Here is a 16,658-nt window from a genome sequence, read left to right on the forward strand (position 1 = left end):
GCAAACATATATTTAAATAGCAACCTCCCAAGCCCATTGACCAGGGTTGGGCTATGAGATCTGGAAACTCATTCATTCATTCATTCATTCATTCATTCATTCATTCATTCATTCATTCACAGGCATGTTCTGAGATTAACAGGAGGGAGTAAACCACTGAAGGTTACTCCTTAAACCCAAGACCAGGTTTAGAATAAATTTAAGGGTAGTAAATAAGGGAGCTGCCTCCGCAGCAGAGGTCATTGCTTTGGCAGCTGCTATGCACAGGGCCCTTGCTAAGCAAAGCAACTTTTACTCTATTACTGTTTGCAAAGGCCCAAAGCACCCGAGTATAAATTGCAATTAAATTTGCTATCAATCACACCTCTCAAGAACACTTGGTGTTTCATCAAACTTTTTTTTTTTTTTTTTAATGTACTCTTGCTTTATCTAGTACTTTTCCCCTACGAAAGAGGTGGATTTAGGGGACGGTATAAGAAACTTTTTAACATCATATATTTCAGCAGCATTTTAAAAATCTTGCCTGTTTTTTTCTCTCTCCCTCTTTTTCTTTACTTTTCCTAAGTGAAGCACTTGCTTGTCTGTCTCATTTTCTTTTCCTTTTGGTTTGAATTTCTATTCTAATGTATTTTATTTTTTGTCTTTTAAAAAAATTTAAAAAAATTCAATTTATTTGGTACAGGGTCTTGCTACACAGTTCAGACTTGTAGTGATCTTGCTGTCTCAGCCTCTCCAGGGCTGAGATCACAGGTGTGTATCACCACGCCCTGTTTCGGGGCCAGCACAGTACCGGGGATCAAACTCCAGTCCTTGTGCATGCCAGGCAGGCACTTAGCCTGCCATGCTATCTCAGCCCTATTTTTGTCTTTTTGAGACAGGATCTCGCTCTATGCAATTCAGGCTGGCCTTGAACTCATAGCAATCCTCCTGCCTCAGCCTCTCAAGTTCTGGGATTAAAGATGTGTGCCAGCCCACACAGCCCTACTCTGATTTATAAGACTACAAACTGAAAGGAATATTACAAGACTCTGTAGTACATACTATTTTTAATATTAATCAGAATTCACAACTGAAATTTTCAGAAAAGAACTGAAATTAAGAGAAGCAGTCAGAGTCAGAACTTATATCTTACTTTAACAAAGGACATGGAATTTGGACATTGAGGTATTTATTGTGGGAAAATGACTAAATGTGTATTGGGAAAACAGTGAAAGAAAAGAGTTATTTCAGAAAGATTCATTTATGAAGACTCTCCTGGGTGTGGCTCTTTCTTAGGTATGGCATCCCTCTCCTCTTACGGTACCGAGAGGCTGATGGCTTCATAAAGGGAAATTTACGCCTGGCTTTTGGGCAGGAAAAGGGGTGCAGAGAACTCTTCCTGGGTCTATTGGTTCTCTGTTGTTTTCAGCTCCCAATAATCCTTATGACAAAATAGCATAATTTGAGGGTGGCAAATCCCTACCCCCTTTTACCTATCTTTTCATTTCTAAGAGTAGGTATATCCATAGCACTCAGTGAATCCTCTTCTCCCTATCTAAAGATTGAAGACTTGTCCTTTTCTTCTTTCTTTCTTTCTTTCTTTCTTTCTTTCTTTCTTTCTTTCTTTCTTTCTATTATATATTTGGTACAGGGTCTCGCAATGCAGCTGGGACTCACCCCAGTGCTGGGATTATAGGTGTGCACCACCATACCCAATCTCCTGGGCACCTGGGGGTGGGGCCAGCATGGCATGTGGAATGCACCCTGGTCCTTGTGCTTGCTTAAGCAGGTACTCAGTCCACTGAGCTATCTTACAGGCCCTGAAGGCTTTTTCAGACACCTACTATCCTGAAATTCTTCCTTGTGAACCAATGTTGATTACTTCATTTTTGAAAATAGAAGCTCTCACAGCGATGATCACCACCAGATGACACATAATTATCTCCCATCAGGGCTGGGAAAACAGCTCAGCAGTCTAAATGCCTGCTTGGCAAGTACAAGAACCTGGGTTCGATCCTCGGTACCACATACCGTGCTGGCCCAGGAACTCTGGGCATGGTGGCACATGCCTGTAGTCCCAGCACTGGGGAGCCTCAGACAGGAGGATCACTATGAGTCTGCATGCATAGTAAGACCCTGTATACAATAAATAAATAAATAAATAAATAAATAAATAAATAAACAAACAAACAAACCCAAAATACAATCTCCCATCAGTTCTTATCAGTGTAAAAATCCTATTGCATCTATCATGTAGACGGCTCTGACATTTTATGGCATTGGTGGTGGAATGGAAAGGGTGATAGATGCAAGAGCTGGAGTCAAGGATGCAGCAGGACTTGAGCACAGGGGAACTAGTCTTCCTTGCTATGGATTTTTGCGAAGAGGTTGTCAGGATGCGTCGTCACCATCCCTGTGCAGAGAGCATTTTCTTGGCCTCTGAGATCTCACAGTAGGAGCTGATTTGGGCAAGAAGCTCTGGTACACAACCATGGTGACTGAGGCCTGAGTTGTTCCTTCTTAAAGGAAGTTTCTTCAGCATGGAGAACTGTGGTATCTTGTGACCTTAGATTTCCCCACTTTACTATGTTTCCATCCAAGTTCTCTTCTCCATCACTAGTTTAACAGATGAAGTCTGTATTGTTCCTCGTCCCTCCTACTGGCATAAGATAGCCGATGTCTGTAAGTTAAAGGAGGAAAAGGTCTTTTTTTTTTTTGGCAGAACTGGGGACTGAACTCAGGCCCTTGCACTTGTCAGGGAAGTGCTTATTCTACTAAGCCATCTCCCTAGCCCCAGAAATGGTCATTTGGACTTGTGACTTCAGACCACTCAGTACATGGTCACTGGCTCCAAGGCAAAAATGTCATGGCAGAAAGGCCTAGTGTCCCAGCAGCAAACTGGACCACGAGCATCTGTAGATTAATCCACTGGGAAGCATCGCATCCCCAAGACCCAATCATCTCCTAATCCCATAGGGTTAGCTAGCTTAACCATCAGAACACCCTACCAAGAAAGAACGACTTCAATATTCACATTCGACAGTCTATCACTATAGTCAGAATTCTTCTATAATTACAGAGAAAATATCAAGCTTTAATGTCAGCCCTACTGGATTTGAATATTTGAAACAGACTTCTTTGTAAAGCTTTCCAAGTTTTACTACTCCTGCTACTCCTTGCCCCAGAGCTGGAGAGGAAATGACCTCATGGTTCCGTGTTCCATCTCTGTGAAACACTGTCTAGTGCTAGGAAGTTTCCACCCTTTTCCCTGACATTCCCTCTGCATAGTAATGCTATTCTGAAGCGATAGTCATAGAGTTCTTCTCATCAGTGCAGAGGCAGAATGCACTGCATAGCTGATAAATTATAAGCAGGCATCTCACGTTTGCTTGATGGATTGGTGGAGTAAGTATGTGAGTCATGGATGTTATTTTTGGTCAGAAGAGTTGTGTGAACTTTCTTCCTCTATTCTGAGCACTCTGAAATGTGCTTCTTTTTTCAGTTCTTTGAGCTATATGTCAAGAAATTAGGTCCCATATCAGAGGCATCAGGTTCTAGTTTTCAAAGTTATTGTTTTGGAGTTGAGGAAGTGGAAGGCTTGAATAGAAAAGAATTGTGTGTGAGCAAGTAATACAGCCTGTTAAATACGAAAGAAAATTAGTCACCTGCTCCGAGGCAGCATTGCCTCCCTCTCCTACTATACCCCAGGGGTCAACTTTAAAGCCCCTGGGGTAGGGCTAGATGTGCCTTGAACTAATGTGACAGGATTGTGATGTTAATAGGCCATTGTTTTGTGGATAAGGATGACTACTGTGGCAGATTTCTCTAAGCTAGGCTACAGAGTAAATAATGTGTGAAAATCACAGCCCTAGGTCTCTAAGTCCAGTTTCCTAGAGCAGCCAGCCCAGTCTCCAGGATCTCTGGAATCTCTGACAGGTGTTTCTCTCAGTGTCTGTCCTGCGTCCTGTTCTCCTGACCTGATACCTGGGGCATCACTGAGCTGGGGCATCACTGAGCTGGGATGCCTTTTAGGAGGAGACCCACGGCCTAGTCTCAAGCTGCAGCCTCATTCCTTCTGGTCTGTAAGGGGATGGATACAGAAATTGAAAGTGAGTAGTCTGAGACTTTTACAGCAACCTGACAATGCAGTTTTATGTCTGTTGAATCTAACAATAAACACTTGGGCTTTTATCTTGATGTCTGGTTGAATTTATTTTCCTAGTAATTCTTGTTTATTGCGTTTTACAAAAGTATTGATCAGTGATGGAGTGGAGGAGGAGGATGACTGGTCTTTCAGGACTGGGAGTGGGAGTTGTTTGGGTTTCTGTCCTGCACTTAGTGGTTTAGCATCTGGAGTAGTCAGTCAATGCCAGGGTCTTCCCAACCCCCAGCCCTAGGGCACTTAAACCATTATTGATTCAAAAATGGAAGGTTAGGGAAGTAGCAGAATTCTTTTCTTTTTTGGCCTTTCCTTAAGTTTTCCCTGTTACTCTAAGGGACAGAAATATCTGTCACAGCTTGTGCAGGGAAACATTGCTTCTCTTTCTGGGTGGCAATGCCAAGATCTGCCCATGGCAAGTTCTGGGTAGGGGATGCCTTCCTAGGGTAGCCACACCTGCTGGCCCATCACTGTCCCTCCGTATGGTAGGGAGGGTTGTCTTTGCTTCTTCAGGAGAGCTAACACCTGGGGACATCTGGAGTCCCTCCTGGTTGATCTCTGTGCTCAGGAAGCAGAGAGGTGGGCAGGTGGGAGGGAAGCAGGAGACATCAAGCAGAAGTGAAGCCACCTCTGGCTTCAGCACAGTCCCTGAGCCAGCCTGTAATGAGCTGGGGCCGAAGGATAGGTGGACTCCCACGTGCCTTGTGCCCTCCTGAAATTTCCCTCCAAGATGCCCAGAGGCCTTTCTCCTCTTGGAGTCTTGGTTTAAATATGCCAGCCTCCTGCACACATTCTGTTCCCTTTGCCTGCTTGCCTTCTTTCCTGAGCCCTTAATGGCCAGTGTCCTGAGTCATTATTTACTATCTTATGGTATAATATAAACAATGCCATGCAGTCAGTTAGATGTAAGCTTACAAGGGAAGGAGTTTTGTTTACACTGTTCACTGTTCCGTGTCCAGAGCCACACAGTGTCTGGCACATAGTAGGCTCTTAGGAGATATTTGTTGTATAAAAGAATGAAGGGGAATGTCGGGCGCTCGTTGAAATCACACGCGAGTCAGATGGTGCTTAAGCTTCTCTTTATTCTTCTCTCCCCCGAACTTCTCTCCGGAACTACTACTTAACCGAACTACTTCTACGAACTACTTCCCGAAATCCTCCGCGAACTACCCCGGACCTTCCCTAACATCCTCTTTTATACTCCCCAGGACCAATCAAATAAGGCTGCGTGTCTTAAACCGGCCAATGGGCAAGTGCCTGGTTGTAACAGCTCTTAGCCAAATAGAATGCGCCAGCAGAGGTTAAGCGTAGCTCTGGAAATCCCCGGTGGGGGAGGGCAAGCATGTAGGGCGCCGGCGCCCAACAGGGGAAGGGACAGATTCAGAAAGGAGCCAGCTGTGTTTAAGGTCACAGCCACACAACTTGTCCACCGAGTGCCGGACTGGGGTTGGGAAGGACAGAGTTAAAAGAGGTAACTGACCTTTAACCAGTACTATGTGCAAGCCCGCCAAGATGCTCTCTGTGTTTATTATTTAATTGAAGGGTCTGGTTGTTACGTGAAATATACTTTGTTCGCTGCACTATAGAACTGGAAAGCTGGAGGTTAAGGACTTCATGCAAGGTCGCCAGTCCAGTTAGCAGCTGACCCAGGTGGCAACTTAGGCTTCCTCATTCTTCCCAGGGATGTTCTTACTGTCCCTCACGTAGTGTGACTTATTCCTTTACTTTCCTACCTACAAAATGGGGATTGCTTTCTTCCCAGTCACCACATTTATATCTGATGAGAACAGAAATCTGGGACGTGGAACTCACCTATTACGGATGATGAGCTTTACTAATGTGAGGCTGAATTGAACTGCATGGCCTGGTAGCGCTCACGGTTGGTGGAGGAGACGCTCCAGTGGCCCATGTCACGAGGGCGCCTCCCTTGCCACACTCGGAATTGGGCCCAGATTTCAGTCATTGCCCCTTGTAACTGTCCAGATCCTCCCTTTGGCTGGGACTGTCACCTCCACACAGCTCCCTGTTGCTTGTTTTAATAATATTTATGGGGCCTCTACCAGGAGCTCTAGAGGGGTCAGTGGAGAGAACCAAGTTCCTTGCCCTTCATGGAACTTATATTTTAGCAAGGAGAGCAAGACAGGAAATAAACAGTAAGCAGTAAACCATGAAGTAAATTATATGGTATGTTAAAAGATGGCACTGGAAAATAGGAACAGGAATGGAGAAGAAGGTGCCGTGTTAAATCAGGTGGTCCGGGTGGGCCCTGCTAGATGGTGGCCTTTATACAAGGGCCTGAAAGATGCTGGGGAGGGCTGGGGGCTGGGGAGCAGGTCCCCAACAGAGGGGACAGTACCTGTGCTGAGGTGGCACCGGGCCTGGTACTGGTGGGAACGCAAAGAGGAGAACTTGAGGAAGTTAGGGAGATGACATCCCCAGATGACCAGAGGTCGTCACCACCAACCAGTGGGGTCTGAGAGCAAGAAATGGAAGAGGCGAGGGGAGCCAGGGCTCCTCTTTCTCTTCTGTCCTCTGTTCTCTTTTGGTACCCACCAGAATTAAGTAGTTCCCAAAGCATCAGCACTGGAGTTTTTGGAGATTTAGCTGCTGCACAGGTGGATGGGCTCCCCTGTGCCTCTGGATTTGGGTAGAGCAGCGGCCGCATGAGGGAAATCTGTGAAACCATCTTCGGGATCTCCATTTCCCACTTCTAGCAGTCATGCTGTAACAGCCTCCTTGCTTCCTTTCACCTCTCTTTCCTGATCCACCCTGAGTCTTTCAAACCTTTACTGTCCACACGCAGTGAGACGCTGGAGAGGTGAGGCAGGGCAAGCGCAGGCCCTGCCATCTGGTCACCAGCAGTGCCCCTGTTCTGCTGGGTGACACTGTGATCCGCCAGGTGAGAATGGGAGTGTGTGACCCCACAGAGCAGGAAGCATGGGGCTGAGGTGGGGGGCATGCCGGCCCTGTGGGTGCCAGCATGCAGCTAGGGAGGCAGGGTTACCCAGAGCTAGCAACCAGAGGGGAATGGCACAGAGGCCCGCAGCGTATGTTGTGGCAGGGCTGAAGCTGCATGAACAAGGAGGCTGCCTGGGGGCCACTGTGCTGGCCGCGAGACCCTTCTGTGGGCAGAGGTAGGTTCTAGGGAGGGTGGTGGCTTCATGGAGATGGGGACAGAAAGCACTGCTGTGGCCCCTGCATCCCCTGGGGGCAGGGAGAGTAAGGGACTAAGGTGGTGGGAAGCCAGCCTAGGGCACTGAAGAATCGCCTCTGGATTCTGACTTTGGAACTTTTGCATATCACCGTCATCTTCTTTGGCTGCCTTGTAGAAATGGGATCAAAATTCTGGGTTGGGTGTGGTTGTGCATGTCTGTAATTCCAGCACTCAAGAGGCTGAGACAGGAGGATCAACATGAGTTCAAGGCCAACCTGGGCTACATAAATGAGAGCCTGTCTCAAAACAAAACAACAACAAACAAAATTCTGGGCATTGAGATAGCAAAGAAAGGCTATATATATATATATAATTTTAAAAACAAAACTGAAAAACAAAGCTTTTCCTATGCTGTAGCCTAAGCTGTAGAGTTGAACTATATCCATTTTCAAGATGGACATTGTAGTGATGAGCTCTTAGAAATTTTTCGAGTGGGCAGGTACAAGTAACTCCACTGCTATATGCCCAGGCACCCTGCGTGGGCCCCTCTGGGAACCAAGAACACCCCTAAATTGAGGCCAAGTCCATTCTTCCGGCGCACACATGGCGCTGTGATTTGCACTCTCGCTGCATGCATAGATGTGTTTTCTCTGATGGTTCACAGGGTCCAGCCAGGCTGGGGCACTGGCGTCACAAGGCCCAGTGAGGGCCCCTACTCATCTGTTTCTTTGTTTCTGATTGTGTTTTATAATGTGTTGATATTTCCAGGCTAATCTTGCACAACTACTGAGAGATTCTCAGGACCGAAATAAACAGCTGGGAGAAGAAATTAAAGAGCTTCAGCAAAGGCTTGCAGAAGTCCAGGGTGACAATAAGGTACCGTGACCACAAAAAGGAAAGCACCTCGGCTAATGCAATCACACGAGAGAGAGGTCTGTGTAGGGCACATCATAACAGTGGAATGCAGCATGGGTTGAAAATTCTGATAGAGAGCTTTACATTTGCAATGAAAATTCAGTTGAGCTTATCTTTGTTATATCCCCTTTGTGTATGTGTGTGCATATACACAATGCCAATGTGTATGTTTCTGGGTTGTTCTAAAATATTGTCACAAGCCGTTGTAGAAGTTTCATTATGTTCGGTTTGGTGGCAAATAACATTGTGGTTGAGGGTGAAATAAAACAGAAATGCTACACTTTCCCCCTTCTATACAAATAATGGATTTGTGGCTTAGACGACTTGGAATTATTCACATTCAGTTTTGAATTTTAAGTAGTCGTCCTACTAATTATGTTCACATAACCAATTTATTTTATTGCTAAATTTGGCAATTTGTATGGAACATTGCTCAAAATCCACTGCTTGGTATTAATCAAACTCCCCTGTTGGCAACGTTAATTATAAAATATGAACTCATAAACTCCAGACTAAATGTGTGCACTCTCTCTTTCTCCCAGCTGAAGCTATGAACAAAAGTACAATTGAGAAAGGGAAGAAAAACTGCCGAAGTTTAATTCTGTCCCCTAAAATAATTTCCTGTTTTGCCAAGATAGATTTATTTTCAACCCCTTGCCAGAGGCAGCTTTTGCAAGTGATGGCATTGGATTTTGACTCAAGAAAATGATATTGTGCATGGGTTCAGGGGAACTTTCTTGGGAAATGTTTTCTAGATGTTACCAAATTCCTTGATAGATGATGGTGGCTTCCCTTTTTCTGGGAATTGTTGGTTATTGGAAGGCTCCATTTTGAAAGGCACCCGTTCTTTATCAACTGCACAAAGCTGTCAGGGGAGAACACTTCTACAGCAGGAGGTTGGAGAACTCGAGGCCTACTGCTGGTGGGGAGGCCTTGCCTGGGGGTGTAGATTCTGCTGGGAAGATGCTGTGCTTTGGATACGGTGTCTCCTCGCCAAAGGTGCTAGGACCCCAGTGTAAGAGTATTAAAACATATTGAACTAAGGGGGCCCTGAGAGGGTGACTATGACCCCATTGCCCTCATGAAGGGTTTAATATGATCTCCCAGAATGGGGTAGGTTTCTAGCAGTGCATTCATCCCTGAATGAGCTAGTTACTATAAAAAAGAAGGTTGTTCCATCTCCACGTGAGGTCTTCCACACACATGGCTCATCCCTCTACCGGTCTCTGCACCTCCTCACCATAGAATCATCTGCCATGTTGTAATGCAGCCATGGGGCCCTCACCAGAAGCCTGTGCTTTTGGGCATCTGGAACTGGGAGGTAAATGAACCTTGTTGCTTTATAAAGTACCCAGCTTGGTGTGTTTTGTTATAATAATGGAAATGGACAAAGATGGAAGCCTTCCTTATACAGCCTTTTCTTCATCTTGGCTGCCTTCTAAATTTTTAAATCTCTTGGACTTAACATAATTAGGAAAAGTTAGCCTCTCTTATTCCTGATCATGAACTAGGAAGTGAGAAAAAATACCCAGGAAAGGTTGCAATTCATACCTGATAAGCTGATCAGCCTTGCACGTGGTGTTAGCTATCACTAAAAGGATTCCGGTTCAGCAGCCTAAGTGTTTGTTCAGCTGCTAAAAGCCAGACCCTCCCCTCACTGGCTGATTTTTTTTTGTTGTTGTTTCCTTTCATTATTCTGAGCTACCCCACACCCCAACTTCCTTAAATACCTTTGAGCCTTACCTCTTGGTTGTTTTTCACTGGATTATCCTGAGCATCAGAAATTTTAGGAATTGATGTTGGCAACCGATATTTCAAGGGAAGGGAGGGAGGGCATGTGTGTATATGTGAGTCTGTGCGTGTGTGTGTGTGTGTGTGTGTGCTTGTGTGTGTACAGGAGTAGGCCCTGAGCCAAGAACTACCTCTCTTACATTGTCACAGTCTGCGTGTCTCGATTGGCTTGGGCGCTAGGTCTGTATTTCTGTAGCTAGACACATTTATCAACTTTGTTTGCTCACCCCAGGTTTAGAACTTAGTGACTCGTTTCATGGCCTCTGAAGTAATTTGCCTGCCAAAAGGTGCAGGGAGGACATTCTAGTGTGCAGTGGACCTCTCACTCCGTGACTGGTCTCTCCCACTCCAAAATAAAACACACAAAACCCCCTAAAGTTGCAGTGAGCTCCCAAGACTCCATGCAGTCTCACTAGCACCCAGAGCTACAGGGCTGGTTGATGTCAGGCCTCTGTGAGTCGTGGCTGCTCGCCCCCAGCTCAGCCCCATCCTTAACACAGAGGGCAGATGCTTCACTGGGTCATGACACCAGGCTGCTGGAGGACCCGGATGCCCCGTTTCAGAGCTAGCTGGGACTGGGTGGGAGAGAGAGGGCGAGCCCCTTGCACGTTTTGCTGTTTTGGTTCATTGGGCTTTTTGATTGGTCGCTTCACTTGCTGCTCCAGGCCATCCAGCACCTTCCACACCCAGGGTCACCTCCTTGTCCTTATGGTCTCTCCCACTCCAAAATAAAACACACAAAAACCCCCTAAAGTTGCAGTGTCCTCTGCTGATTTCTCCAGCCACATGCACTCCTATTGTCCCCTCATACTTACGTTGATTTCCCCTTTGCTGTGCCATTCGTTCTCCAGAACACTCTTCCTTCGACTTCTCCTGCAAGCTCCAATTCATCTCTCAGCACATGGGTCACATAGGGCCTTTTCCAGCTCGTGGGTGCCAGTCCCAATCATGCCCACTGAGTCCCTCAGCGGGCCCTTGTGTGGCACCCCTAACCCTAAGGTCAGCTGCTTGCAGGCTAAGTGCTCACTTGTACACTGTTGTAACCTAAGGAATTAGTGTTTAGTTCCCATACGTAGAGCTATTTAAACAATCTCTACTGAAGAAATGGAATGAATGAATAGAATAAGCAATCAAGGGAACAGAAAGAAGAGCAAAGTGAGGGAAGGAAGAAGAAAAAAAGAAAGAAGAATATGAAAAATGAGTGGCCTGACTGTCACTGTTTGGAATCAACAGCTTGTTTTAATAGAGATTTGGAGAAAGAAACTAGGAAAGTGAAGTGTTCTAACAGGAGGGGAATTAAAGGAGCCCGAGGTGGGCACCCTGGGCCATCCCTGCAGAGAACAGCAGACAGGGGCTGGGCCTCCTTGGTGGGCAGAGGCCCGGTGTCCTGCTTGGTGGCTTCTTTGAGCCTGTTCAGTTCGTATATACTGACATCATGGTTCAGTTCCAACTCTGGCACCAAACAGAGGGGCCAAGGGCATCAATTTATGAACACTCATTAAAGTGGAAGATTTTTATCTCTGAGTTGCCATTTTAACTACTGACCCTTAGCCATATTTTGGGAAACCTAGCTTCTAGATGTTAAGCACATTTAAGAAACAAGGTGACAGGAAATTACTTGCCTTGGATATTTTAGGGTAGACTAATTTTTCCATTTGTTCAGCTAGAGCCGTGTAACCCTCCATGCCATAAAGCATTCCCAAGCAGCTTCCTAAAAGATTTGTCGCCCCCACCCAGGCTTCTGAGTGACTTGGCACTCACCTGGGCTGTGGGTGTGGGTTCCCTAGTCAGGCTGAGTGTCCTGTAACTGGGGGCTTGTGGTGCATGGCCATCTGCCATTTCTCTGGGCAGTGCCAAAGAATTTCTCAGGCTCTTTGGTTTTAGTGAATCCCCAACTCCAGCCAGAGGAAAACTGTGCAGTGGGAAAGCCTATTGAGATGACTTCTGCTTCCTTAAACCTTGCATCACTTAGAGGTAGTAAGCGAAAAGGAGACCTCTGTGGAAGAGGGGCTCATGACGCCACCAGTCACCCCAGGAAGGGCTAGCCACAAATTGTGGGGCCCAGGGCACACAGCAAGTTAGCTGCAGAATAAGGACCAGTTCAGCAGAGGGACACGCACCGGTGTGGGCCTTGGGTCTGAGAGGAACCCACAGAAGCAGCCCCCTGCCCTGCCTGCCCTGAGCCCTGAGGGCTCCGCGCCCCCTCTTCTGGGCAAGGAGAAAACAGGGCTCAATAAAAGCAGATCTGGAGGAATAAGGTCTCTGAAAGTTTGAGAACCAATCAGACCACAAAAAGAGCAACTTAAAGACCCAATCTGACCATGAGCATCTGACACGGACAGATTCTTCTCAGATGAAGAAATAGAAATAGAAATGGCAAATAAACATATGAAAAAATGCTCGACATCACTAGTCACTTGAGAGATGCCAACGAAAACCATGCTGAGATTCCGTCTCACCCCAGAAAGAATGACTCTCAGCAAGAAATCAACCAATAACAAATAACAATAGCAGGGGTGTGGGGGGAAAAGGAGCCCTTCTCCATTGTTGGTGGGAGTATAGACTGATACAGCCACTGTGGAAATCAGTGTGGAGAGTCCTAAAAAAACAAACTAGAAGTTCTATTTGGCCCAGCTCCCAAAATAATTAAAAGCATCACCCATGGCGACATATATCCACCCATATTTATAGTGGCAGTTTGTAAGGGCTAAACCTTGGAAACAGCCAAGTGCCCATCAAGTGATGGATGAATAAAAAAGATGTGGTGTTTTTTTTTTAAATGCAATGGAGTACTACTCTGCTGTAAATAAGAGAAACTTGAGACATTTCAGCTAAATGGATGCGCCTTGAGACTATACTCTCAATGAAATAAATTGGACACACACGTTTAAATTCTGCATCGTGTCTGTGGTATGGGAAAGCAAAGGCATAAATAAGGACCAAAACATAGCATAGATACTGGAAATGGGAAGAAAGTGCTCGACTGAGAAGGGGAGCGGGGGTGGGAGGGAATATGAAGGGGAAATGGAAATAAAACCTCTGAAAATAAGGAGGGAAGAGAGGTTGAAGGGAGGGGAGGAGGTGGGAAGAAAGAAGCAAGATCTATGGTGGGCAGGTACAAACTCCCTATGATGAATGTTATCATTATATATATCTAAAGTGTACCAATAAAAAAATAAATTAGAAAAGAACTAGCAGAGGACACGTGAAGCCCAAACTCGCAGAGCGAGCTAGTGAGCCGCTTTCTGAAGGAGCAAGCCTGGTCTTAGCACTCTGTCAATTTCCACAGCGTGAGTATTGAAGCCGTGACACAAGTCGGCGACGCAAGTGAAGCCACTGAGCTTGGGAAGGAAGAGCCAGCTCCAGCCTGCCGCTGTGGCATGGGAAGTTGACAGTGGATTCAGCCCCGAGTGGGGAAGGGCTTGGCGTCAGACCCAGATTAACCTCCCATCTCTGCCTGTGTCTGTCTGTGTGGCTGTGGGTAGGTGATTCCCACCCAGGCCTCGGTTTCCCCAGTGCTTCTCATTTATTCACATAGTGCTACGTGGTGATTAACGTGTGGGCAGCTGAGGATATTAAGAAAGAATGTGCTTACTCTCCTGGAGCTTTTCTTCTGGTTGGAGACAGTCAGAACATGAGATTCATAAAATCATCAGACAGTGGTTAGTGCCGGGAAGATGGAAGTGGGACGGTGGCATTAATGATGGGTGTACGTGCTGCAGCGTTATTTGGACAAGGGTAGTGCCTGCCCCGGGAAGCGCTCAGGAGAGCGAGCGTGTTGCTGTTCCCCATCAAACAAATGGGCCCATATATGCTGAGGGTCCTCTCCTCCCATAATTTCTCCAGGAGTCTTAGGGTCGGCTTTCCTGTGGATCAGGGGTCGCCAATGAACAGAAACAGTGATCCAGGTGAGAAACCTGAATCTAGCACCAGAGGCCCGGAACTCAGCCCTGCCCCTCGCTCCCCCCCCCAAATCTGGCCAGCAGCACCAAGCATGGTGCTCATGGGAGCTCCCCTGTGTGCTGTGGGGGTGAGCACCCATCAGGGTGTCAGTGGCCACTGCACACACTCCCACAGGGACAGCTGTAGTGGGTTCTCTGGTCTGTTCGCTTTTGTTTTGCTTCATGGGGAAGAAAAGAAGAAAGGCCCCTTTGTGGGAGACATTCAGCGTGATACGCTCAGAGCAAAGAGGCTCAGGACAGATAACTGTCCCCTCCAGGGTCATGCATCCCCTTGCCCGAGCCTCACTGGCAAATTTAAATTTAGCTATTGCGAGACGGCATGAACCCTGGGCTTTGCCCTTCGTGATGAGCTTTATGTCACACCAGCTGACGGTCTTTAAGTGCCTGTTTTATCTGCTGGCGCTGTAAACGGGTAGAGCCCTTCTGCGAATGCATCTCTATTGACAGGGGACTTCTGGATGGATTCAGCTCACAAACCAATTAAGTCAGAGCCACCAGCCAGCAAAGGCAGGCCAATGAGCATGCAGGTGACTAATTAAAGTATACTTTGTTTTTTTTAAAAAAAAGAGTGCACTCAGCTGTGGTGCTCCTCCCAGCCCTGAACTGGCATGAGCACGGGGCGCCCTGCCCTTAGCAGCCCATCTATTGTGCTCTAGCTGGGATCTCCGACGCGAGGTCCTGCGACACACAGCCCATTCACAGACCACCAGTTGGGAGCCTTGGGCCCTGTGTTGCTCTGACAAATGAGCCCTGTAGGGGCATCAGACTGCACTGAGCCTGGCAAATGTGAGCTCCTACCCCAGGGGCACTGTGGGACCCAGACATGGTTTCCCTTGCTCACCAGTAGACCACACACCCAAAATCACTCCTCCTCCTCCTCCTCCTCCTCCTCCTCCTCTTCCTCCTTCTCCTCCTCTTCCTCCTCCTCCTCTTCCTCCTCCTCCGTGTTTAGTACAGGGCCTATAGGGTCTCACTTTACAGATCAGAGTCATAGTGCTCCTCTTGTTTTCAGCCTCCCAAGCACTGGGATTACAGGCGCACACCACCACACCCAGTCTCAATTGCAATCTCAGTGCATCCCAGGGGCAGGGCTGGCAAGGCAGGCCGGGGATTGAACCCTGGCCCCTGTGTCTGCTTAAGCAGGTGCTTTAATCCGCTGAGCTATCTGGTCGGCCCCCAAATCACACTCCTTCACAGTCAGGGTAGCTCCATTCAATTTGTTTGGCACCATCTTTTTTATTGTTTGTTTGTTTTGTTTTGAGGGCAAGCTGTATACACCGGGCTGGGCTGCACTATGCGTGACAGAGGCAGACAGACAGTGAGCAGAGACCTGTCTCACAGCGGCGGAGACAGCTTTCATAGTTGGGCATCTTTGAGACTGTCAGTGGTATCACGAGTACGAGTGCGCTTCCGGTGCTTTTTGGAGGTCCCCAGCGGCAGATCTCAGAGTTGGTGCAGTTTCGTATTACATGTACCACAGTGTGTCGGCAAATGAAGCTGGCCAGGAGGTGAGAGCAGCACGCGGCAGGCTTGCAGGTGGCTGGGGGAGAAGTGTTTCTGTACATGCACACTGGGTACAGGGATGCAGCCCAGGTGCTGGACGGCAGCTATCAGGTATCTATCTGGGAGAGTTGGCGCTGAGGTTGGAGTAAGCACTGGCTGTCAGCGCCCGGCAGGGGGCGCTGCACCGAAGTGTGGACTGCGTTGTGTTATAAACAGCGTGCAAAGAGAGCACGCCCTGTAGGGGGCGCCCCCGGGCTGCGACTCGCCCTTTGCTTGGGAAAGGGCTGCCCATCCCTTACTCCAGGGCCCTCCACCGACAGGGTCTTTTGCAACTCAAGCAGATGACTTTACCTTTTCGTACTCACCCCCCACCCCCATATGGGTGATTGAACCCAGCACCATTATACTGAGCTACATCCCCAGCATACATGTTTCCATCCCCGTTTCAGTTTTTAATTTTTTTTTTTTTTTTTTTTGGTGCCGAGGACCGAACCCAGGGCTTCCAGCTTGCTAGGCAAGCATTCTACCACTAAGCCAAATCCCCAGCCCAGTTTTTAATTTTAGTTGCTAAATTGTCCAGGCTGGACTTGAACTTGTAGTCCTCCTGCCTCAGCCTCCTGGAGGATTGGGATCCGAAGCATGCATCTGTGTGTCTAACTTTTTTTTTTCCTTAAAAATGGAAACTGTAGCCACCTGCCAAGTGCCTGGTGGAGTGGGGTGGGTGAATGTGTGTCAGCACCCAAGACAGCATTTGGGTGCAAAATGTGGGGACCCACGCTTTGAGTGCTGGGTTCCCCGGCTGCTGGGCTAGGCATGTGCCCTGTGGAGGAGTCTTGGCTCCTGCGTCCTAAGGGGTTGGCTCCTGGAGCTGCGGGGAGCACTGAGTGAGGGCCTCCTCCGTGTACCAACCGTGTTGAGGGCTCCCCCCCCCCCACAACCAGGCCGGGAGGCAGCGAACAGCCAATGAGAGGGTTCCTAGAAAGTTCTGGAAGGCAGGCAAGAAGGACAGTGTGCGGAGTTGACCAGGGAAGGAGGCTTCTGTTGCAGCAATCAGGGATGACCTCAGAGGTGGGACATTTGGTCTGAGTCCTGAATGATCAGTATGTAGGCTGGCGAGTCAGAGAAAGGGCCAGGCCCCAGAGACAGGTATGAGTTAGAGGGAGGCCAGTGTGGCTGGAGGAGGAGGCAGACTAGC

General features: G+C 47.7%; 1 protein-coding gene across 1 annotated transcript in view; it reads left to right on the plus strand.

Moving 5' to 3' along the window:
• Positions 1-16,658, plus strand: part of Ccdc149 (coiled-coil domain containing 149) — a 96,630-nt gene that overhangs the window by 41,151 nt on the left and 38,821 nt on the right. Inside the window, exon 4 of the mRNA XM_012516441.2 lies at positions 8,061-8,168. Coding sequence (XP_012371895.1) covers positions 8,061-8,168 — 108 coding nt within the window. The remainder of the gene's footprint in view (positions 1-8,060; positions 8,169-16,658) is intronic.

Source organism: Octodon degus, unplaced genomic scaffold, assembly GCF_000260255.1.
Source record: "Octodon degus isolate 3935 unplaced genomic scaffold, OctDeg1.0 scaffold00006, whole genome shotgun sequence".
Classification (NCBI taxonomy): domain Eukaryota; kingdom Metazoa; phylum Chordata; class Mammalia; order Rodentia; family Octodontidae; genus Octodon; species Octodon degus.